Below are 23,883 nucleotides of genomic sequence, written 5' to 3' on the forward strand. Positions count from 1 at the left end.
AAAGCCGCGGGGGGGCTCGGGCAGCGAGACAGCCCAGGCGCGCCTGGGCTGCTCCGCTGCCGGCTTCCCCGCGGCTTTGCAAACCCGCTGCCGGCTTCCCCGAGGCTTTGCAAAGCCCGAGCCCCCCCGCGGCTTTGCTCTGCGTCTTCCTGGTCTGCAGACCAGGGAGACGCGGAGAAAGCCCCGGAGTACACGGGCGGCAGGACCGCGAGGTCCCGCAGTCCGTGTCCTCCGGGGGAGCCCCGTTCGTAACTGCGGATCCGACGTAAGTCGGATCTGCGTAAGTCGGGGACTGCCTGTATATCAAAGGGATACAATCAAAAAAAGTGAACACATATAAAATTGACAAATCAGATTTTAGAATAGAGGGGAGGCGGGGGGATGGCTGCATTTCTATTACTATATAAACTGATAGTTCAGTAACAAAAATGTTAGGCTTTGTCTACACATTTTTGCAGCAGAAAATATGCTGAGAGGCTCATTAGCTTAAGTCGCAACACCATTTGCGTATTTTCTGCCATTTCTTTTTGTACAGGGGGTTTTTGCGCAAAAAGAAGCAGTGCGGATGAGATTTTTTTGTGCAAAAACCCTGCTTTGTGCAAGATCCTTATGCCTCTCCGGAACAGACATAAGGATCTTGTGCAAAAGGGGGGTTTTGTGCACAAAAAACCCCTTGCACAAAAAGAAATGGCAGAAAATATACTAATGGTGTTGTGACTTATGCTAATGAGTCCCTCATTAGCATATTTTCTGCCACAAAAACGTGTCGTGTAGACGTAGCCTTAAAGAATGCTTCTGAAAGTTTTTTAAATAAGTACCTGGATTAATTGTTCACATACTTTTATAAGATTTTGACCACAGATCTCAGTTTAGTTGTAGGAAGGTTACCAATTAAAATGTTGTTTGAAAACTAACATAGACTAAAATGAAAGACATTTCAATGAGATTTCCTTTTAATGTTGTAGCTTTTCAAAGAGCCTCACTTTTTGAAAACATAATCCTTAGGCTCTATTGAACATCAAGAATGAAGACCAGGTAGGAAGATTTTTAAAGGCACACATGGCAGGGACGCACCTAACTAATAGAAAAGTATCAGAAGCAAGGTGCCTCACTGCCATGTGTGCCTTTGAAAAATCTCCTGTCAGATGTTCACTATCTGCCATTGGAGTATATGGGTTTATTTTAAAATGGCAGTACCCAAAAATAGAGGGATGAGCATATGCCTGCTTGTGATTTCTTAAAACTACATATGTTATTTAGCTATTAATGGAATGTCCTTTTTTTTATCCCATGTCACACTAGTACATAGTACATAAAAACCTTGATTATTTATATTTGTATGTGTATGCATATATATTAAATGTAACGTACCTTGCAGGCATTTCAAAATGAAGTATATCTTGGACTAATGAGAGCATGTACTTGTTCATTTCCAATGGCAATTCTCCAATAGAAAGCAAGAGGTTTTTCACTTCCATGTAGGATGGGTTACTGCTGAAAATGATGGCAGCTGCAGTTGTTCTCAGGGTCTTTTCATAAATTTTATGATTCTGGTGATAAATCCTGTTCATTGTTTCCTTCACCTGATCAAAAAACAGAGTATTCACTTCATAAGTCACATATATCCACAGAAAATACACAGATTGGGATCATACTAATTTATAATGTCTGAGATGCAAACACATAGCCTGAGTCCTGCGTAGTCTAGGTCCATAGCTCATATATCATCAATGGTTGGTGCAGGACAGCAGCAGAAGCACAGAATGCAATGCAATGACATCAGGCTTTCACTCTCTGATAATCTTACATTTCTCTGCAGTTCCATTTGCCATAATCTCTCTGTATTTTCTTGACCTAACACTTTGCTGGCTGCTGGGAAGGAAGACAGAGGTACACCTCTCTCTCCTTCGTACCACCCATTTTCCTATGTCAGTGCTGGTTGGGGAGCAAGGAAGGATCCTGTTTATTCTGGTTCACAGGTTCAGCATTCCCTTCAATGTATCTTTGTGTGCCACACAGCAAAGTGAGCATATTTGTGAATGGAGTTCAGATCAGAGCTGGGATCTCCCCATCCTGTACCATAATTGTTGAATATGACTCTAGAGCCAAAGACTAACTCTGACATTCTAGATACAGCACGATGGGAAGAGATGGACTTCAAAACTGCCAGCAACAGTTTCCTATGCACACCCTGAAAGGGTACAAAAGACCATTTATTGAAAGAAAAAATATCTAGTGCAAACTGAAATAGGGTGGGACAAGAAGCATGAACTTCATTGAATTTATATTTCATTTTAAATGTCCTCTCTTGTACCATTTTCTCTTGCAGTAAGACTTCTCACCTCACGAGTGATGAAAGAGATGTCATATCTCTGCAGAGCTGTGGCAGCAATGTTACTGATGGGCCCTTCTCCAGACTCAACATATTTTAGCAGCAGCGGAATTGCTTCAGGCAGAACGGCGTTCTTCACAGCCAGCAGGTACATCTTCATATCATCCTCTTTCATTGCTGTGTCTAATCTTCCAAGGATCAGCTTCTTAGCTCGCACAACAGCCTGAAAAGAAAATTGATGCCACATTTAAGAAGATCCTCTGAGGTGCTAAGTGCTTCCCGCAGGGTGCTAAGCATGCTCAATGGGAGTAGGAGTTGCAGGACTGGGTTTTTAAACCTTGGTTGGTTTAAAACATAATTGGCCACATTTAGCACAGGTATGACTTTTCAACTGCATACTGAAAACTTCCTTAATCCACAGGCATGCACAATCCCTAAATACGCTACTCATTCAGCATGCATGTTTTGGTTCAAGGAAAGTACAGACTCCAGTGCTATGGCCAAGAAACACAATTAAATAATTGTAATGGAAAGCAATGACCCAGGAGATCTTCTTTCAGGCTTATTCATACAGTACTATAGGAATGCATGACACTTACCAGAAAAATAAAAGGTAAATACCTGGATGCTCTGAGACTCTTCAGCAGTGCAAAGGAGTCATACATCCAGCAGATCTGGATAACTGGGGATTCCTTGACCCTCAGGTGGCTATATTATTTGTCATGATCCAGAGACTAGCATAGAATCAGTCCTAGGCACTCCCATCCTGAGCTGCACTGAGCACAAATTAGAGACAGCCCAGCACAAATTAGAGACAGCCCAGCACTTGGACCAATATTCCTGCTCCAGCGAATTTGTAATCTAAGTTCTTTCTATAGCTTAGATAGAGCCAGATTGCATAAAGCCCAGGGGACACCAAAAACTTCTGTAAAATGAGACAAAAATGCCACCTCTAACCGGCAGTCTTGAAACATACAGGCCTTTGGGCTTAGAGACAGGGCTGATATTAAGTTACCCTAGTGTGAATCAGAAATCAGCAGAGATTTATGCATGCACAATGAATGTAGAGAGCACAGAATCAAGCTCCAATGGCACAAAATAAAACCTGTTGTAAAGAAAGTCACTCCACCTCATATTAAAGATAGCTAATTCTGAGGGATGTTTGTGTGAGTCTCAGTACTTTCAGCAGTTGTACCTGTGGATTCAATGGCAGAATTTGACCAGCAGGGAAATAGCAAATACTTACTGGAAGTTTGCAGCCTCCCTGGTCACACAGCTTTTTGATGAGTGCACCAATGATGATGGTAATAGTTTCTCTGATTTCACTATTTCCAATCTGTCCCTGGAGTCTGTTCTGTTATTTAAAGGGAACACTGTTAGCCTGCACGTTTGAATAGAATGGTACAAATCCTGTGATGTACTGTGCACCCTCCACTCCTGTTGACTTCCTTGGGAAATCAGGGTGCTCATCACCTCACAGGGATGCCCTTGTACTCAGCAGAGTACTATTCTGCCATCAGGTGCAATAACCAGATGTGATTTTTTTCCATTTACATTTCATTCAGAATATCTTGGCCCAGCTGTTCCTTATGAAGTGGATGTTTAAAGCCTCATGTCCGAAGATAATAAAATACTTAACTCTTAGATGAGCCTTTTCATCTCTAAATTGCCATATTAACAAGAACAATTTGTAAAATGTTGCTTGATCTGGTGGTCTCTAGGAAAACTGGGGAAGTACCAAGATACGGTTATGTAATAGGTTCTGTATGTTGTAAGCACAGGTGACATTTACAAATTAGATACAGGTTCTGCATCTGATATCCTATGTATAGTGGGTACTGTTTGAGCCAGGTTGTATAGTAGAACATGTGCACCTCAGTGTTGTGAGTTAGCTGGACAGCACCTCTTCCCTCCTGTCTCAGCAGGCTTAGGCTCTTTAAGCAATAAATGAGTTTGTGTTTTCCCAGCCATTTTGCTTACCATTAAAGATTTCAGTAGCAACTCATTGGGGAGGGAAGAAAATCCACAGGCATACAGGAACCGCTCCTGCAGCACAGAACTGCTTCCATTCTTAAAGTCCAGGAACTCCAGCATGGCCTCCAGTGAGGCTGGGGTCTGAGCAAAGGTCACAGCATCCACCAGCTGAGGACTGTAAAGGGAGAAAGGGAAATTAGCCAGTTGTTGTAGTGTGTTAGGCACAATATTGGAAAGGACACTGCTACTTACAGAAACAAAGAGGTTGGGCTATTGACAAGTCTGATTATGGCAAGAAAATCACAGGTAGAATTTATTACTCTTTTTGGCTACTCCTGCTTTCAGCATTTACATTTTTAGCAAAACAAGTGCTCCTGAAATATTCCAGGGTAAGATAGCTGAAGGACTGCAAGAGGTACTACATGCAGATGATGCTCTGTTTTATGCCAACACAGAGTATGACAAAAGGGTTCTGAGTATTTTAAAGTCCACAGGGCTAAATCTGAAATAAGGAAAAGTGTGTCTCTAGAAAGAAAAAAGATATAGCCGCACATAAAGGGGGTTCCAACAAGCCTGAGTTCCAGTTTTGGCCAGTTTTTTTTTACCAGAGACTATGCTACCTGGGATGCTATACAGTTATCAGAGACATCTAGGGACTGAATAATAGACTGCAAGAGTGTATTATTGCAGAAGCAAACACTATCACAAAAAAATCCCCTTTCCTGTAGATAGTGTTAACTATTACAGATCCATCATATCACCAGTATGTGTATGGATTACTCTCTCCCATGCACCCATCCCACATTTGTGTGTATTGTAAACCCTTTATTACAGCATCAAAAATTGCTCTTGGTGACTTACAGTACCACATTTCTTTCACTTCTAAGAATTTGAAGTATCTCCTCTTTCGTAGCTTTCCTGAGGTTCTGAATAAAGGACAAAAAATGTCTTGTTGCTTCAGCATTGGAAAGGTTTTCGGGTTCCAGTTGTTTCCTGATAGCTTGCCAGTGCTCAGAAATCTGCAAAATAATTAAACAAATTGACGTCAAACCTTATGCACTGGTTTCAATTCTTAGGAATCAATCCCACAATAGATATGCTGAATATAGTTTATAATAGTTAAAATGTCATATATATTTAGAATTCCTTAAATAGATAATTAATATTCCCATGGTACCTCAATCCATGTATTCCTTTAACCTTATAAAGGTCTCAAAAATTGCATATTGAAGTGAAACCAACATTGAGTTTTTCATTAAAGTCTATCACTTGATTACTACACAATATCTGAAATAGGATACATTTTGGTCCAAAACATGTTTGCCCAGTGTCTGGGAGAAGCAGCACAGTTCTTTCAGGTAAATATAGTGTTCCCATAATGTGCCTCCACTATTCTTGAAACTCCATTATTGAAAGAAATGTGAAATGCCATATTACAATTTTTTTTAGAAAATGGCACTTTGTAAGAAGCCTTTACCAATGTGTCCATAAGAGTTTCCCATTTCTGTCTTCTTTAGTTGTGTATGGTGGGGAAGAGTGGTAATTTGCAGCTGCTTTATAAAATAGTGGTTAGCAGAGTATTAGAAACAGGATGCTTTTGCATACCTCCACCTGTTGAATCATTAATAATATTTAACATGTATATAGAATATCACTTCATAGTATCTTAAAAGTGCTCCACCAACTATATAAATATAAAATTGAAATACAGCTTTCTCTGCTGTGGTGAATAGCAATCAAATGGAGCATAGCATTCTGCACAACAGTTGTGAAAGGGAAAGGAGGGTGAAATTTAAGCAATGATAAAGAGTCAGTCACAAGTGATGCACATTCACCAGCATTACAGGAACACGAGAATTGCCATACTAAATCAGACCGATGGTTTGTCTAGATCAGTGTCCTGTGCACAAGAGTAAGAAGTACAAGATACTCGAGAGGGATAGGCAAGAAATCTTGCAGTAGGCAGTTATGGGACATCATGCCCAAAAGGAAAGTGTCTTCCTTCCTTTTCTGGTTAGAGATTAGTTTATGGCCTGAACCATGAGGATTTATGTCCTATCCAGTTGTTGTCATCCCCTCCCTGTCTCTTTCTCAATTCTTACCAGTGTATCTCTGGATGTTTCTGAAACAAAAGACAGAACTATGTAGCACTTTAAAGACTAACAAGATGGTTTATTAGGTGATGAGCTTTTGTGGGCCAGACCCACTTCCTCAGATCAATATGTGGAAGAAAATCAGCACAACCATATATACCAAAGTGATACAATAAAAAAAATGAACGCATGTGAAATTGACAAATCAAATTTTAGAACAGAGTGGGGGTGATGGGGGAAGGTTAGTTTCTGTGAGGTAATGACATTAGGGGTGATAACTGGGGAAGCTATCTTTGTAATGGGTGAGATAATTAGAGTCTTTGTTTAAACCCATACATAAAGTGTCAAATTTAAGCATGAATGACAATGCTGAAGCTTCTCGTTGAAGTCTGGAGTTAAAGTTTCTTTGAAGCAAGTGCTACATAGTTCTGTCTTTTGTTTCAGCTACACCAGACTAACACGGCTGCATCTCTATCACTATTCTGGATGTTTCTGTTAGTGATATAAATGTCCAATTCCATTTTTTCCAATACAGTTAAGCTCTCTGCATCAAAAATAAATTGTATAAATTTTATAAATTTCTAGACTTCCCATTGTAGTATTTTAGAAGCCTATGTTCCATGTTAAGAAATCTGAAGTTTGAGAGAATTACTTTCTTTCAGACACCCTTTGGTACGAAATCTGTATTTTGACCTTTTCTCTATTCTATCGCCTGTCTCCACTTCCGTTATCTAGTACTAGAAGATTTACTCTGTGTTGCTCGGGTCCCTAATTCAAATACGTTTTGTTTTTCTTCATTTAAATCATTGTTCTGGGATGGGGTTGCGTATGAGGGATTCAGTATTCAGGCTGCCCCATGAAGAAAGGACACCCCCAGCCCATAGAAGATTGGGGGCAGGTGAAAAGTGCCTAGCTATGGCGGCTGCAGCTAGGGAAGGGGTGCATGTCCCCAGCTGGGGGACAGAAAGACAGACAAACAGACAATCTAACAGACAAACTCTCTGAAATATATAATAGATTGCTGCCCCTTTCTCCACTCCTGTCCCCTGCTGCCCAATGGGGTTATAGCTGTTCTGGTCCCCATCTCTGGCCCCTTGCTTCTCCCTGTGGTCATTTTGCAGTACAGCTGTCCCTCCTGCCAGACCCTTTCTCTTTTATGAGAAACAATTGAATTCCATGCACATTCCATTATCCTGGCACAACCAAACCCTGACCTTGCTTTAAGATATGACAAGAGGAAGCTGCATTCCAAATTTTGTGGTCCCAGCTCTTAGCATTTAGAAGGGGTTCTTGAACAAATGGACTCATGGACAGGCAGACAGACACATATTTCTAAAATATATAGTAAGATTATCTAGGGCATTCCTTGATGAAAATTCATCCGTTCATTGTAGTAGTGTTTAATGCAGTTCTCTGAAGTGGGAAATCACATCACCACCAGCTCAACCTTTGCTAAAATATTCTACCTTCATAGGACTTGTATTAAGCTCTTGAACCTGTCTGCCAACTGAAATACCATTTCAGTGGTACAGAGTGTAGTTTCCATGAACTGTGACAGTAATTAGGCAACAATGACAGAGACACTGGGTATTTCCTGGGGATTAAAGACCATCTGGGAGAAGTTGATTGCCTGGGGCACAGTTGGGGGCTGTTAATCTCAGCTGGTCACTGATGCCCAGCATCAAGGTCAGTATTGCTATTGGAAGCTGAAAATGAATAAATATACATTGCTGAGAGATGGGTTTTTGTGATAAGTGATGCACTTTAGTTGGTATACTTAGCACTACCCAAGATTACTCAAAATCATCTCTTAACATTCATTCAGCTGTAATGATCCTTAGATGTTTTCTTACAGCTGACCAGTTTGAGGAGGTGAGGCCCCAGGGAGAAGTATGAAGTCTCAAATTCATCAGGTCTTTAATTGCCAGGAAATGCTTCACCTATTGCTGTTAGAAATCATGCGAAACGGATAAATGACAAATTTATAATGTAGTTACTGTTTTTAATTGTTGATGAATTAATAACTGAACTGCATGAGAGGCAGCTTTAAATCTCAATTCAGTCTTTAGCCTGGGAAAAATACCATAAGCCAAAATTTTCAAATGTGCATGACTAAAGAAGCCATCTTAATAAACGGCTAGATTTCCAGAAATATTAGACTATAAGAACAGTGATTGCTCAGCACTTCTGAAAATCAAGTGACTTATGTGATATGCTTAAATAAGAGTTTATATGCTTAACTTTAAGCTTCCAAATTTAAAAATGTTGGCCTACCTTTCTCTGAGTCCAGGTTTCCTACTTTTAAAATGGAGATAATAATGGTTACTTTAATCCTAACCATATCTAAGTGAGCTAAATAATTTTTGTGGAAGCCTTTGAAAATAAAAATGGAGTGTGGCATAATATATATTTGTCACTCTGACACAATATGATATGAAAGTGCTAAATATTATGATGTTGCTGTTTTGGAAACCATATTCTATTTATAGACCTAGTCTATTCATAGCAGTTACAGTACAATACAGTAGGAAAGCAGGATTCCATTGTCAGCATTCCACTAGATTTATAGTTAGAATGCCATACCTCATTCCTCAGCAGGGCTCTATAGGCTATGATTTCTAATGTGACTTGGATATTCTCTCTATAGCCATTGTGACAAATTCAGATCCAGATGATTTGACTTCAGCTCTCACAATAATAATAAGTGAGAAACCGTTCAGTGTAAACTGTCATAAGCACAATCCCACAGTGAAGGACAGCACCTCTTTTTGACAGCTGTTTGCTTCCCATTGATGTATCTCCCCTCCCTTCAGAACTTCTTCATTACTCATACTAAATCCCCTCTGTTTCAGATTTACCCCTTATGTTTTTTGAGTTGTTGGTTGTTTTGTTTTTGTTTTTTTTAAACTTCTGTGCAGCTATACAAACTCAGGAAAAAACACATTACAGAATTATTTTACTGCCAAATAATTTACATAGGTCCCAGGACAGAAAGGTATTTTAAGTGCATGAACAGACCTACTAAAGACATAAAATATCTTGCTGAATTGGAGCCATACATTCTACATCAAAAAGTTATTTAGAATAATACATTCTAATTCTTGAGTATCTTTTCACTGGGAAAAAAGTCAATGGTTGTAATCAGTTAAAAAATTGGACAATATCAATTCACTTTTTTTAAAGTAGCATTTATCTTAGATTTTGCTAGTGTGTAAGTTTTAAATCTCAAAAATCAAGAATGTTTTGCTAAACGGAGTGGGAAGAAAATTTAGACTTTATATATATGTGGCCATTTTATTTTAAAATGATTATGATTACAATTATATTTATGAATGTATCTGTAAATTTTCAGAAACTTCATTCTCTATTCTTAAAACTATGTGCTGTAAATTTGTCAGGGGATACAAGACATTATTCATAGAAAACAAAAGGGTTTAATTCCTTTGTAAATACAAAATTCAGCTCGGCATTGACTTCTGACTCACTACAGCACCATCATAATGTTCAGAAATTTGGGGGGAATTCCTGTGGAATATATAATAGTACATCGGCAATCTTTCTTTGGCATATTTGTTGGATAGAAATTTCTTTTTCAAACCTGTTCTACTCCCCTTCTTGAATTTAAGTCTGACGATTTGTTTACTTACCGAGGGACAGTTTTTGCATTCAGCCATGACTGGCTGTGCCACTAGTGGAACAGCTACATAATTAGAATCCAAAGTCTTGATCACACTGGCAATCTGCTTCCCAGCAATCACTCTAGGCCCCGCTTCTGTTGACTTTAGTTCCAGTTTCTGCCTGCACATCCACACAATGAAAAATACTAAGTCTGAATGTGTTTTAAATAAATAAATCAATCACACGGAGAAAAAAAATATCCCACTGGTATGAATCATAGAACCAATGAATTTCTCATTTGAGAAGTTATAAGAAAACACTGTTTCCATTTTAAGCTATCAGCAGGATTTAACACAAGCTGAGTTGTTGCTGGAAGGAAACAGAGAAAAACTATCTAATAAATATTGGGCTACCTAGGATCCAGATCAATACCATATGGTAAATATCTTTACTGCCATATTATTTAAAGCTTTGTCTGCAGTTTGAAATGTTTCATGTGCTTCTTTATAAGAAAATTCTGTCTACTGAAATGGCAAATTCCCTGCTTTCTTGGAAAGATGTTATGCTTTTACCACAATGCTCAAGGCTTGTCTGTATGCAGATGTAGTGCACTGCAAGCTGGGCGGTAAATCAATGGCATACTAGCTTGTTGTGCATTAAGTGTCCGGGTAGACTCTGCCATCCAAACAGCAGTATGTCAACACTCTCAGTGAAAAGTGACATACTGCTGCTTGGATGGCAGAGTCCATGTGGTGACTGTATGTGCAGCAGTATAGTAAGCTACACATTTGCACCCTAGTAGTTTGCTGTATACCAACTGTCTCAGTGGACAAACCCTAAGAATGTTCCTGAAACTTTTCCCTGGACATGAATACCTCCAAACTTTGGGGGTTGATAGGTTTGGAATCTAGATTCCAACACAGGTCCAAATGTTGCAGTTGATTACTACCTGCATTAAGAATGTGATAAAAAGTTGGGAGGGGAAAATCAAAAGCCAAAAAATCAGCACTCTGTTTTAAACATTCTTTTCATGGACACTTTGAACTTTTCAAAATAGTCTGACCAGCACCTAATGAATATTATTTCATTATTTATTACTTATGGCAAGGCTACTCAACTTTGGAAGCCCCAGGGGCCACAATGATGCTCACAGCACATGCCTAGGGACGCAACTTAAGTGTGGTTGCATATACAGTAAACTTCCAATAATCCGGCACCTTTAGGACCCAGGGGGTGCCGGATTATCAAATATGCCGGACTATCAGAAGGGGGGGTTATGAGGAATCTGGGGTGCGGTGGGGGGGGATGCCACACCAGACCCCTCATAGCCCCCCCTTCCGATAGTCCAGCTCTGCCCCAGGCGTCCCCGATTCAGCCGCTGCTGGTCAGTTTCAGCAGCGGCTGAATCGGGGAAGCCAGGCGCAGAGCAGCTCCATTTGTCCGGCTGCCCAAGCACTTCCGGGTTCCTGATGGTGCCAGACCATCAGGAGTGCTAGAGCACTGGATGCTGGACTAATGGAGTTTTACTGTACACGCAAATATATATGCAAATAGCTTCTTTCACACAATGTCCCGGCGCTCCTGGCACCTCCTCCCTGAGGGTTAGAAACGCCAACACCCTGCACCCGTCTGTTCCAGCCAGCCCGTCCCCTTCATCTTTCAATGCTCATCGCGCCTGGGCGATGCCTCCCCATTGTGGAACATGTTCCCAATGGAGGCCATGTTCAAATGACCCCACTTGTGGGCCGTATGTTGAGCCCCGCATAAACCCAAACCACCCCCATGGGCCGCCTACAAACAGGCCGCATACAGCCCATGGGCTGCGTGTTGAGTAGCCCTGACTTATGGTATGATTGTACATTTGCACCCCATTCAACTAGGTGTTCAACAAACATATAGGAAGATAGAAATCCTTTCTACAAAGTTTTATGGTCTTAGGCCATGATCGTGCAGACACTTTCCTCACACCAGCAAGTCTCCCTGCAGTCAGTGGCACTGCTTGCATGAATAAAACACACATGGTTAAGTGTTTGCAGATACCAGCCCTAATTTAAGTCAAGACACCACAAGTGTGTATGACAAAGAGTAAGAAATAATGTGGGAGGGAGAATGATGACAGAAGTGACTGCAAAATATAGTTACATAAACTAAATATATACACTACTACTTAATGGTTTTCTATTTTTAATTATAAGGTAAAGTAAACATATAAAAAGCATAGAATTAATTACTCCTACTGGTCATCTACCCAGCCATTATTAGTTGGAAAGTGCTAAATATTATGATGTTGCTGTTTTGGAAACCACTTAAACTTTTTTGAAAAATCAAATTAGTCGCCTTACTTGGAAACTATTTTGGCATTTGTTGTTTGCTGGAAATTCAGAGATAAAACATGATTCTCTTCTGCCCTCACGGATTTAATAAAGTCGTCTTCTAGCACATAAATTGTAGCAGATGTGGCTTTTGTACTGATATCTAAAAGCTGAAAAATAATAACAAACAATAAAATAGGGTCAGTGTCTACAGTCCAAACACAAGGCAAAACTCTTAATGAATCAAGGCCCTATTGAGGAATGTGGGACTGGGCTTATCTCCCAGAGTAGGAAAGGGATCTAAGCCCAGGATTGGGAACCAAGATCTCCAGTGTTCTCATTTCATTTCTGACATGATCTCTCTCTGTGACCTTGTCAGTCACTTTCCCATTATGCATCTCACATTTTTCATTAGCAAATTACAATAATGCTTACCTACCTCACAGCGGGCAGTGGGAGAGAAAAAGGGGGCATTGAATATTGCTAAAAATACATCTAATAAGTCATAGATCAAGGGGTTTTGTTTAAGGCAACTATCAGAAAAGAAGATTCTTGAGAATATCAGTGGGATTACTCCTAGGAGTCAGATTTATTCATGTGAGTACATGTGGCAAGCTCTGGCCCAACACTGTTTGCCTCCCATATCTAGAACATATTGTGGAAAGCAAACTAGCTCTTGGCGTTAGTGACCTGTTAGCTTGAAATATGTCTTATGCTTAGGTCCAGCCAGACTTTCCTTTGTGCAGGATCGAAGACAGAGCAAGGCAAAGAAGATTGTATATCACCTTTGTGCTTTTTGGATCTCTACAGTATCTAGTTGAATATCCTTAGCAACAGCATGGCTCTAATTTGCACTACTTAGAAACAGCCCAAAGGGGGCACTTATGCTACCAGAGATCACTAGAGCATAGCCACTTTGTGGCCACATCCACACGATATCTCCCCTTTGTCATACCAGGGGAATCAGCTCTGCAGTCAGACCAAATTTACTACCCTTCTAGCCCACCAATGTGCCGTATCAGGCATCAGGATCTGGCTCTACAACAGCAGCAGGTACTAAACTTACACTTACTAAACACTTTCATAACAGCTGGGGAAGGGTTTACAATTATTAGTAGTACTACAAATACACAGAAGCATTACTCACATAGAAAGCAATAATTGATTAAAACAAAAAAGAAAACAGGACAATATCTTGGAAGATGTTGCAAGTATGCTATATACTGGGTCAGATCACCAGCTGATAGAGCAGATCATAATTCCACTGACTTCAGTTAAATTATGCCATTTTACACAGATTGAGGCTCTACCGATGTTTTCATTTGTTGGTAATCCATGTAATATTTTTGGGTGAAGCATATACAGCAAGTGTCCTACATGAAACATGCAGCTATAAGCATGCATTCTACCATACAAGAAAGGAAATAATGAGAGCAAGTAAAGAGGGTATTTTAAAGTAAAGCAAATAATGTACATTAAAATGACTTCCATTGGCTGCATATATATCACTACATCTGAGCAAACATCAAATGAACATGACTGAAAACTGGCTGTTTTAATTATCTGATTTTTTTTGTATTTATTTCTTTCAAATATAAACAATATTATACCTCATTATAGCTGGTAAAACCCGTCTTTTCAATTTCACAGGTGCCCAGGGCTTTAATTTTAGTCACTTGATTTTCTCGAGCATGGTAAGTAATATTGCATTTACCAGAGACATCCACCTTGAAAAGGAAAAAGTATTTTCAGAGTTACCCATTTCTCATTTGTTGTACTGTTGTTGTTTGTCTTTTCCCCCCTCATACATATACACCATCTTTGCTCAATGGCCAGCTTGGAATATTTGAAACTGAACCCACATCTTCACTTGCTGTTTGAGGTTGATTTTCAATTGGGGTTTGTTACTTTTTAATGGGGGGGAGAAGTAAAAGTAGGGATTTAAGTGACTAAGCAAACTACTCGACTATGGAATAGTCGAGTAGGAACTTGATTAGCGCTTTACCCTCCCTCCCTTGTTGCCTCTATCAGAGAGAGGCAGCAACGGGGGGGAGCACAAGCCAGTGTTAGGGGAAGCCGGTTTGAAAGGTTTGAAAGCTGGTTCCCCCAAGCACTGTATCCACAGGGGGCAGCAGAGAAATGGTGCAAGTGGGGATTGAAACAATCTCACTCACACTGGTCCCACTGCTGCATCTCTCCCTTTGGAATATACAAGAGCCATGGGCAGCTCTTGTACATTTCAAAGAAAGAGGTACAGTGGGATAGCAAGCACCCCCCCCTTATCAACTAATTTGAGTTAGTCGATGGAAATGCCATCAACTACTTGATTAGCTGATTAATTGAAATTTAATATCCCTAGATTAAAAGTCTGCTGGATTTATTTTTGTTCACATTATTATGTTTTTACTTATGCAAAAAGTACTTTCTCTTGGATGAGCAGAGATTATTTTTATTAGCTGCATGGGGAAACATTAATTAAACAAATAGGAATTTATAAACAATTGAGTATGATTGCACTGAATTTGCTTCTGCTGGAGTGAATTTTGGCATGGCTCCGGCCTTGTTTGTATTAAAAGTTTCATGAGCTTAGTTCAAAGTACTATATTAAACCAATGTACTTAAACCATTGCTAAGCCTTCATGGACACTTTATTCTATTTAAACCTCACTTTACATTGATTTTTTACAGAATTAAACTAAATTGAAACTGTTGCATAAAGGTGGTCTCCAGTGAGAATATTTTGGGGTAACAAAAACAAGAGGCTTTTAAATCAAACTGGGTATGTCTACACTACAGCGCTAATTCGAACTAACTTAGTTCGAATTAGTTAATTCGAACTAAGCTAATTCGAACTAACGCATCTAGAACTAAAAACTAGTTTGAATTAGCGTTTTGCTAATTCGAACTAGCGCGTCCACATTAAGTGGACCCTGAAGCGGGGTTAAGGATGGCCGGAAGCAGTGCCGGCAGGGCATCAGAGGAGGACTTAGAGCGTGGAGATGCTGCCTCAGGCTAGCCGAGGGCTGTGTTTAAAGGGTCCCGAACCCCACCCCGGACAGACAGTTCTCAGGGATGCCCCGCTTGCAAAGCAGTCCTGGCTTGAAGTGCCCTGAGTGCCCACACTGGGCACATCACAGCACTCGGCCATCAGACCGGCTGCACTTGCCGCAGGCTGCCATCTGGGGAGAGGGGGCAATTGGGGGGCTGCAGGAGAGCTTCCACCCCCAGAAGCCCGCAGAGCCAGCCCAGTCCTCCCCATCGGGGGCTCGTGCCCCATTCCTCCCTCACTTCCTTCCACTTACCCTTCCCTAGCCCCTCTTCTTGATGTACAAAATAAAGATAACGTGTCTTACAAAATGGAATCTGTCTTTATTGAACAAAACTGGGGGAGACTGGGAAAAGGAGGTGGGAGAGGGGAAGAGAGAGGCTGGGAGAGGGGAGGGCAACTAAAATGATCAGGTGTTGGGAACAGGTCCCAGATGAAGAGAGGCTAAAGAGACTGGGACTTTTCAGCTTAGAAAAGAGGAGACGGAGGGGGGACAGGATAGAGGTCTCTAAAAGCAGGAGTTGGGTGGAGAGGGTGCATACAGAAAAGTTCTTCATTAGTTCCCATAAAGAAGGACTAGAGGACACCAAAGGAAAGGAATGGTTAGCAGGCTTCAAACTAGTAACAGTAAGTTCTTCTTCACAAAGCAAAGAGTCAACCTGTGGAACTCCTTGCTGCAGGAGGCTGTGAAGGCTACAACTAGAACAGAGTTTAAAGGGAAGTGAGATCAAGTCATGGAGGTTGGGTCCATGGAGTGGTATTAGTCAGGGGGTAGGAGTGGTGTCCCTGCCCAAGGTTTGTGGAAGGCTGGAGAGGGATGGCACGAGACAAATGGCTTGGTCACTGTCTTCGGTCCATCCCCTCCAGGGTCCCTAGGGTGGGCCGCTGTCGGCAGACAGGCTACTGGGCTAGATGGACCTTTGGTCTGACCCAGGACGGCCATTGTAAGCTCAGGGCTCAGGGTCGGGGGTCTCAGTGGACCCCCTTGATTCTCTTACACACCTGCTCCTGGGTGGCCAGGCTGGCAGCTCTCCTGCCCAAGCCGGCCACTTTCCTGTGCCTAGTGTGGAGATCGTGGACAAGGTCCACGATGTCCGCACTAGCCCAGGCGGGTGCCCGCCTCTTGCGGTCCCGGGCAAGCTCCCGGGAGCCGCCAGCCTGGTCCCGGGAAGAGGGGGAGGGCTGGGGGGCATCGGGTGGGTGACTCGATCCGTGCCAGGTGCAGGGTCTGCTGGCTTGGTGCTGGCAGGCTTGCACCTGGCACGGGCACCGTAGCCAGCCCGTGCCCCTTTAAGGGGTCCGGGGCCGGGAGGGGGGCAGTAGAGTTTCCCTGGTGTTGGCCAGAGTGGCCACCAGGGAAACCTGGGGAGGGCTAGCCTCCCACTAGTTCGAATTAAGGGGCTACACACCCCTTAATTCGAACTAGCTAGTTTGAACTAGGCTTAATCCTCGTGGAATGAGGATTACCTAGTTCGAACTAAGCGCTCTGTTAGTTCTAAATAAACTCGAACTAACGGAGCGCTAGTGTAGTGTCTTTGAAAGTTAGTTCGAACTAACGTCCGTTAGTTCGAACTAACTTTGTAGTCTAGACATACCCACTGAGAGTCCACAGTGTGGTAGCTCTGCTTTCACTACATTAGTTTTTAAACCATATAAAGTTAAACATTTGCAATTTGAATGTAGCCAATCAGTATTACCAAAGTCTTTCCTGATGAACTTTTCAATCACAAGTTCAAGTTTAAACAAAACACCAAATTCTGTCATGGCCTTTAAATTCTTCTGAGGTCAGTGGCAGCCACACACATACATTCTAGGACTGAACTGGACTCTCAATCTGATTATTTCTTTATTGCTGATGTAAAACAGTACCTCCCTGGCAGCACCAGAGTGCAGCTGTATCTGAAATAGGCTAGCCAGGCCTCTCTTGAGATTCTGAATAACTGCAGGTTCATTTTTATAGGAGTAGAAGTTTTTAACCTGTGAAAACAAAAACAAACAGTAACTGAATACATCTGATTAAATCAGAGAACTATCGCATGACCTCCTGCAAACTTCTTTCTAGTTTCCAGTGTCCTGCTCAGGAAACTGAGCTTTATTCACCTTATTGGACCTCATCCTATAGTTCTTTCTTATGCAAAACCCCAGTGACTGCAGGATCCAACTTATAACTGAATAGGGCTATGATATTTCAAGCCTCTAACAATAACTAAATAAGGTTTCACTTCAGATGACTGACTTCCTGTGTGCTATTAAGAGAGACTTTACCAAGGAAATGGAAGACTAAATATAAGAGCACAAGTAGTTCACTTAAATGTAGATTACTATGGGTCCCTTAGAGCATTATTCTCTGTTAAGATGTAGACAAAACCTTCACATCCCACACTAATCCCACCTTTCACACTCTGTTCCCTCCCCACATACATCTAGTACCCATTGCACTTTAACCACGTTACAATAAATCAGAATGAATCATACGTAAATCAGAGTTGAAGGGACTTAAATGACGTGTCAAGCACACGCCAACCTTTGAACCACAAATGACAACTGTCATGTATCAACTCTTTCTCTAGTAACAAAAGACTTTGCACCTTCACTCTGCATTTAAGGAGCTTTTATACTGCCCTTCTTCCTAGAAACTGTAAGTGTAATCAATATGTTATCTGTGTTAGTGTTGCAGCAATGTAGGGCACAGGTGTGGAAGAAGAGATCCTGTCTTTGTGACAGGGAACAAACTAACATTCTACTTGGCAAGAAAAAGTTCATTGAAAGCATTATATGAAAAACTACATCTTGGCCGCTAGTATGAGAGCTGCTTCTGCCAACATATTTGCAGTGTATTGGGAGCAGACGTTTTTAGGTTGTGTCAGTTTGATATTTTAAACCTGGTCTAGAGTTGTGTACAGTGGAGAGTCAGTGCCATCCTGTTTCTTTTTGTTTTCTAAAACTGACAACAAAGCTAAGTTTGAAACTTACTGAACAGGCCTAGTGGCACCTGCAACTGGGTAGGCCAAACTGACAGCCAGTGTATGTCCTCAGAACCTATTTACAGCACTCAGTCAATATCTTTTGGGAGTCAGATTGTCATAGTTCTTGGCTGACTATGAAGAGTGCTCAAAAGGAGAGATAGCCCCACCCCCACTCCATGCACTTCCCTGCTCAGCACAACTCAGATTGTCACTGCTCCCCTGATATTCTCTACTGTGGGTCAGTGGGTAGCAAAGCAATAGAGAGGGAGTGGCATATCTTGGCTTGTCCTTCCCCATTCATTAGCAAGAATAGCTAGCTAGGCATAGTGGGGAAACTAAGCTACTCCATGAAAGAGGGTGAAGCTGCTCCCAATAAACAGGAGCTGGGTTGTTCCTGTGGCAGTGTAGAAATGTGCTCCCCTTTTCTTAGGACAGGTTGTAAAATGACAATCCAGGCCATTGCCAGTAAGAATGGAAACACATTTTTTCCTTGAATCTTGATTAAAATTCCACAGGACAGGAACAACACAGAAGACTTCAGGATATTTTATTTAATGATTTTGTAACCAGTGGAGGCTCTATGTGATGAACTGATGTGAGTCCTATCTTGGATGGTGATCTCAGATAAAGTTTTCATGAATACTTCCATGGCTTAGTGCCTATGCCACATTTCCAAAAGTAAATTAGGCAGTCAGGAGCCTGTATCTCATTGAAATCATCAAAGATTCAGGGATCTGGATATCTTAACTATTTAACTTATCTGATTACAATAATTTGCACTAACATTGCTATCTATAGCCAATAAGGATAAACTCAAGTACAGATATCACCTGATTGCTTAACATTACACCAGACTAGACTCAGTGTAGTCTACCTTCATGGTGAATAATATTTCCTCTTCTCCCTCTACCCCTTAAGTGAAATCCTGGCCCCAGTGAAATCAGTGACAAAACTCCCACTGATTTCAATAGAACAAGGATTTCACCCCTTATCACTAGGTGAAATTGTTCAGTTTTACAGCTTTAGCTACTGTCTATATACCAATGATTCCCCCAATTTATCTCCTCTGCCTATTCTTCTGGGATGCTGTGGTCTGCTTTTTCTGCTGTGCTGTGTCTGTAGGCTGGAGTGGGTGCACCCATGGACTTGCTTTCTCCTGGCCCTCTTTGCATAACTATCTGCCCCCAGATGCACACAGAGAAAGCAGGGACTAGTTCTGGCTGGCCTCTATGCAAGATATTAAGTGCTTGATGTATATAGCTGCATAGAGGAAGCTACTGTATTTGCAATGCAAAAAAGATGGTTTTATATGCCCTACCTATGGGCTATGCTATATATTCTTGAATGCCATCTCCTGTCACCTTACCCATGAACTATTTATATATATACAGACATTAGAAGATTTTTCTGGTGTTGCTCAGGTTCTTAACTAAAATCAGTTTTATTTTTCTTCATTTAAATCATTGTGCTGGGATGGGGATGGGGATGAGAGGTTCTGTATGCAGGCTGCTCCAGGGAGAGAGGACAACCCCAGCCCTTTCTCACTGCAGCATCTTGGGGCCACGTAAGAAACACCTGTCCATGGCTGCTGTAGCGGGCACAGCTGGGGAAAGGGTGCATATCCCCAGCTGGGGAACAGACAGACACACAAACAGACACACACTCTGAAATATATATAGTAGATAGCTGCCGCTTTATGCACTCCTACCCTCTCCTAGCCCAGTGGGGTTACAGATGTCCCCATCCCCAGCTCTGGTCCTTGCTGCCCCTCTGTAGTCATTCTGCAGTAAAACTGTGCCTCCTACCAGACCCTTTCCTTTCCATTTTATGAGAAACAATCTAATTCCAGGCATATCCCATTGTCCTGGCACAACCAACCCTGACCTTGCTTTAAGTTATGATAAGAGGAAGCCGCATACCAAATTTGGTGATCCTAGCTCTTACCATTTAGGAATTCGTGAACAAATGGACTCTCAGACAGATGCACAATTCTAAAACATATATTAACATAGAGCGCTCTCATAACACAAGGAGCCAGGGATTGACAAGGCTCTTTATGCCCTCCCCACAATGCCCTTAAATAATACAGCAAGTCACAGATTAGCCCAAAATTAATATATTTTATGTACAAAAATAAGACATGATATTAATAACTCTAAAGAGACAACAAATAGTTAATTTTTTTTCATGCCAACAAGAAGCTTGTTCAGAGCTTCCTCAAGGAATATGCATGAATTTTAAAAAGCAGGGACTTACCTTTCCATGGGTCCATTGAAGAATTACAGGCCTTTGTAAAGCTGACAGATATTCTTTTTCAATTATATTCTCTGAGTGCTTCCCTTTAAAGATATTTTTTGCTGCTGGACGTTCAGTCACATTTTCAATCTTAACATCTTTTATCTAGAAAAATAAAAGCAAAAAATGCATAGGGAGCAATCGTGTGTTGGCAGAAGGATGGATGGACAGACGGACAACATCACCTAATAGTTCTATTCATTCTGCTATTTGCTTTCTATGGTATGTGTGAGACTGATGTAGGGCAGATTTGCAAAAACGAGTCAGAACCTATCACTGAAGATTTTTTCAGAGCAACTGAGGAAAGCAGTTAACAGAAGTGGCTTGATTTTTAAACTTACATAGCAAACTTTTTAGTTTTCAGGAAAAGCTGCTAAATGCTGAGCACATCTGAGCACACTGATGGCCATGCCTAAATGGAAGCTGTTGGATGCAGATGTGTTAATCTTACCTATAATGCTTTGATACCACATGGTGAATTTATAATTTGTAGGCAGTTATTGAACCTACATAACTAATCAGTTGGTGGGAGTCAAATAGGATGTAGATTTAGCTGGTGATATGCTCATCTTATAAAAAAAAATTGAATCCCAATAGGAAACATTTCTTCAAGATCTACCTACCTATATTGTTATCTAAACATAACTTGCTAAAATATCTGTGACTCCTAATAATATTTACAACAGGGCCTACATACTGACTCTTTGATAAGGCAGTTAAATCTTTTTTATTGTTTTGTATAGACGGATCCTGGGAAACATTTATTTTTTCATTTGGATGGAGTTTTGTTTTGAATCTGAGCATCACTCCAGCAAACTATAATCACTACAGTAAACAAAGCATTACATATGTTACATAAACATAATGAAGGACTTGTCATAAATCAAAACTTAGAAATAGAAAAGACCTATTCGATGAACTTGTCCACACGTGGATGGCTCCTATAGCAATAGGAGTGCTCAGAACGTTGCATGGCCTGCCCTTTCCCAAGGATATCTTGTTTCAGCAGGTGACAGATTTCTGGCCTATAGATGTGTCATCATCTGTTTGAATAATTCATCCCAATATTCATAAACACTAATTTACCATCCATGTGGCAAAGCAACATAAAATGGAAATTAGACTACTGAAAATAGGGGGGTTTAATGTAATTGTCGGCTTTTATACGCTTTTGAAAACTCCTACCATAATTTTGATCAACTGGTCATCATCATTGTTGGGGTTTCGCCATACTAGGTTGACATCAACACCGGATGAAATCCGGTAGCCCGCGCTGTCCTCTGGTAATCCTTTAACCCTATTGATAAGCACTTCAGTTGAATAGGTGAATTTGTATAGCTTGTCATTATTTATTCTTGGTCCTGTAGTGTGCCCTGTTTGGAAAAAGGGAGACAAAAACGCACATGATATCATTTCAGTAATCACCATGGACCCAATGATCTGTCATTTCTCTCTCAAAAGTATAGAATCAGCTTTAGAAGAACTAAAGACTTTTCCTCTGACAAAGAATTCAAGCATTGGTGGGACTGCTTTTGTGAGTTCAGGCAATTAAACTAGAATATCCATAAAAACCTTTGTAACTTTACACTGAGATATTAGAAGATTTAGCTTAGGTTCAAATTCTTCCCTTTGGATAGGTTTTTTTTAAAAAAAGGAACTCAGAGTGAGCTCAGAATATATCTATCACTAGAAAGCAATTTGTTTGGCAACCTGAGAATTGCTGAGTGCCCTGATCTCTCATGAAAGTTAATGGAAGTTGAAGGCACTCAGTCTATATTAGTGATAGAAATGTAGCCATGTTAGTCTGGGGTAGTTGAAGCAAAATGCAGGACAATGTAGCACTTTAAAGACTAACAAGATGGTTTATTAGATGATGAGCTTTCGTGGGCCAGACCCACTTCTGGCCCACGAAAGCTCATCATCTAATAAACCATCTTGTTAGTCTTTAAAGTGCTACATTGTCCTGCAGTCTATATTAGGAATCACTTCTCCGCTTTCAGGACCTTGCCTGTAGTCACTGTATTGAGACTCCACCCAAGGGATGACACAAATGAAAGCAGTGAAGATCAACAGAAAACAGTGGTGTTGCCTTTTTCATTCAGAGCAGTAAACCCATAAAATAAATGTTTCTAGGAGTTGTCACTTGATTTTTGTTACACTTAGACTAGACAATGTTTTAAAAGACACCCCACCACCACCACCAAATAAATAAAAAACCGCTGCGGCTTTTCTCTTGGTGTCCCTGGTCTGCTGGAGACGGCCCAGCAGACCAGAGGCACCGGCAGCAAAGCGGCAGAGCAAAGCCTCAGAGGCACGGCATCCCGCCGCCGCTGCTGCTTTGCTCCTGGTGCCTCTGGTCTGCTGGGGACCGTCTCCAGCAGACCAGGGACACCCGGAGCAAAGCCGGGGAGGCGCGGCACTCCGCCGCCGCTGCCGCTTTGCTCCCAGTGCCTCTGGTCTGCTGGGGACCGTCTCCAGCAGACCAGGGACACCTGGAGCAAAGCCGGGAGGCGGAGGGGTCCCGCGCCTCTGAGGCTTTGCCAGAGCAAAAGCCTCAGAGGCACGGCACCCCGCCACCGCTGCCGCTTTGCTCCCCGTGTCCCTGGTCTGCTGGGGCGAGGGGGGCGCAGCTAGTGCCCCCCCCCCCCCAGCAGACCAGGGAGACGTGGAGCAAAGCCCCGAGCCTGTAGTAGAGCAGGTGGGACGCTGACGGTTGGTCCCGCAGCACCGCTCCTTGGCGCTACTGGACCAACCCGGCAGCACCCCAGCTGCTCTGCCCCAGGAGTCCTGATTCAGACACTGCTGATCAGTTTCAGCAGCGGCTGAATCAGGACACCTGGGGCAGAGCAGCTGGGGTGCTGCTGGGTTGGTCCAGTAGCACCGAGGAGCGGCGGCGCTACTGGACCAACCCAGCAGCACCCCAGCTGCTCTGCCCCAGGCGTCCCCAAGTCAGCCGCTGCTGAAACTGACCAGTGGCTGACTACAGGAAGCCCCTGCCCCGGGCTTTCTGGAATCAGCTGCTGATCAGTTTCAGCAGCAGCTGACTTGGGGATGCCTGGGGTTCTTAAGTTGAATCTGTATGTAAGTCAGAACTGGTGTCCAGATTCAGCCGCTGTTGAAACTGATCAGTTTCAGCAGTGGTTGAATCTGGACGCCAGTTCTGACTTACATACAGATTCAACTTAAGAACAAACCTACAGTCCCTATCTTGTACGTAACCCGGGGACTGCCTATATTCCATAGATGT

The 23,883-nt window shown here is 41.9% G+C and overlaps 2 protein-coding genes across 4 annotated transcripts in view; one reads left to right on the forward strand and one right to left on the reverse strand.

Annotated features, from left to right (window-relative positions):
• C4H4orf54 (chromosome 4 C4orf54 homolog) overlaps window positions 1-2,464 on the forward strand; it is a 57,945-nt gene extending 55,481 nt beyond the window's left edge. Inside the window, exon 3 of the transcript XR_012904043.2 lies at window positions 2,330-2,464. The gene's annotated coding sequence lies outside the window, so the exon portion shown is untranslated. The remainder of the gene's footprint in view (window positions 1-2,329) is intronic.
• Window positions 1-23,883, reverse strand: part of MTTP (microsomal triglyceride transfer protein) — a 58,402-nt gene that overhangs the window by 28,470 nt on the left and 6,049 nt on the right. For all 3 annotated transcript variants that reach the window (XR_012904044.2, XM_075929652.2, XM_006133780.5), the window contains exons 2-12: window positions 21,822-22,009; window positions 20,598-20,741; window positions 17,245-17,352; window positions 13,940-14,056; window positions 12,360-12,499; window positions 10,047-10,197; window positions 5,168-5,325; window positions 4,313-4,481; window positions 3,579-3,686; window positions 2,343-2,555; window positions 1,372-1,583 (exon numbers count right to left, since the gene is read on the reverse strand). Coding sequence is in view for 2 of the 3 variants with exons in the window: in XM_075929652.2 (XP_075785767.2) it covers window positions 1,372-1,583; window positions 2,343-2,555; window positions 3,579-3,686; window positions 4,313-4,481; window positions 5,168-5,325; window positions 10,047-10,197; window positions 12,360-12,499; window positions 13,940-14,056; window positions 17,245-17,352; window positions 20,598-20,741; window positions 21,822-22,009 (1,708 nt within the window). In the remaining variant the exon portion in view is untranslated. The remainder of the gene's footprint in view (window positions 1-1,371; window positions 1,584-2,342; window positions 2,556-3,578; window positions 3,687-4,312; window positions 4,482-5,167; window positions 5,326-10,046; window positions 10,198-12,359; window positions 12,500-13,939; window positions 14,057-17,244; window positions 17,353-20,597; window positions 20,742-21,821; window positions 22,010-23,883) is intronic.

This window comes from Pelodiscus sinensis, chromosome 4 (genome assembly GCF_052426305.1).
Source record: "Pelodiscus sinensis isolate ZL-2025 chromosome 4, ASM5242630v1, whole genome shotgun sequence".
Classification (NCBI taxonomy): domain Eukaryota; kingdom Metazoa; phylum Chordata; order Testudines; family Trionychidae; genus Pelodiscus; species Pelodiscus sinensis.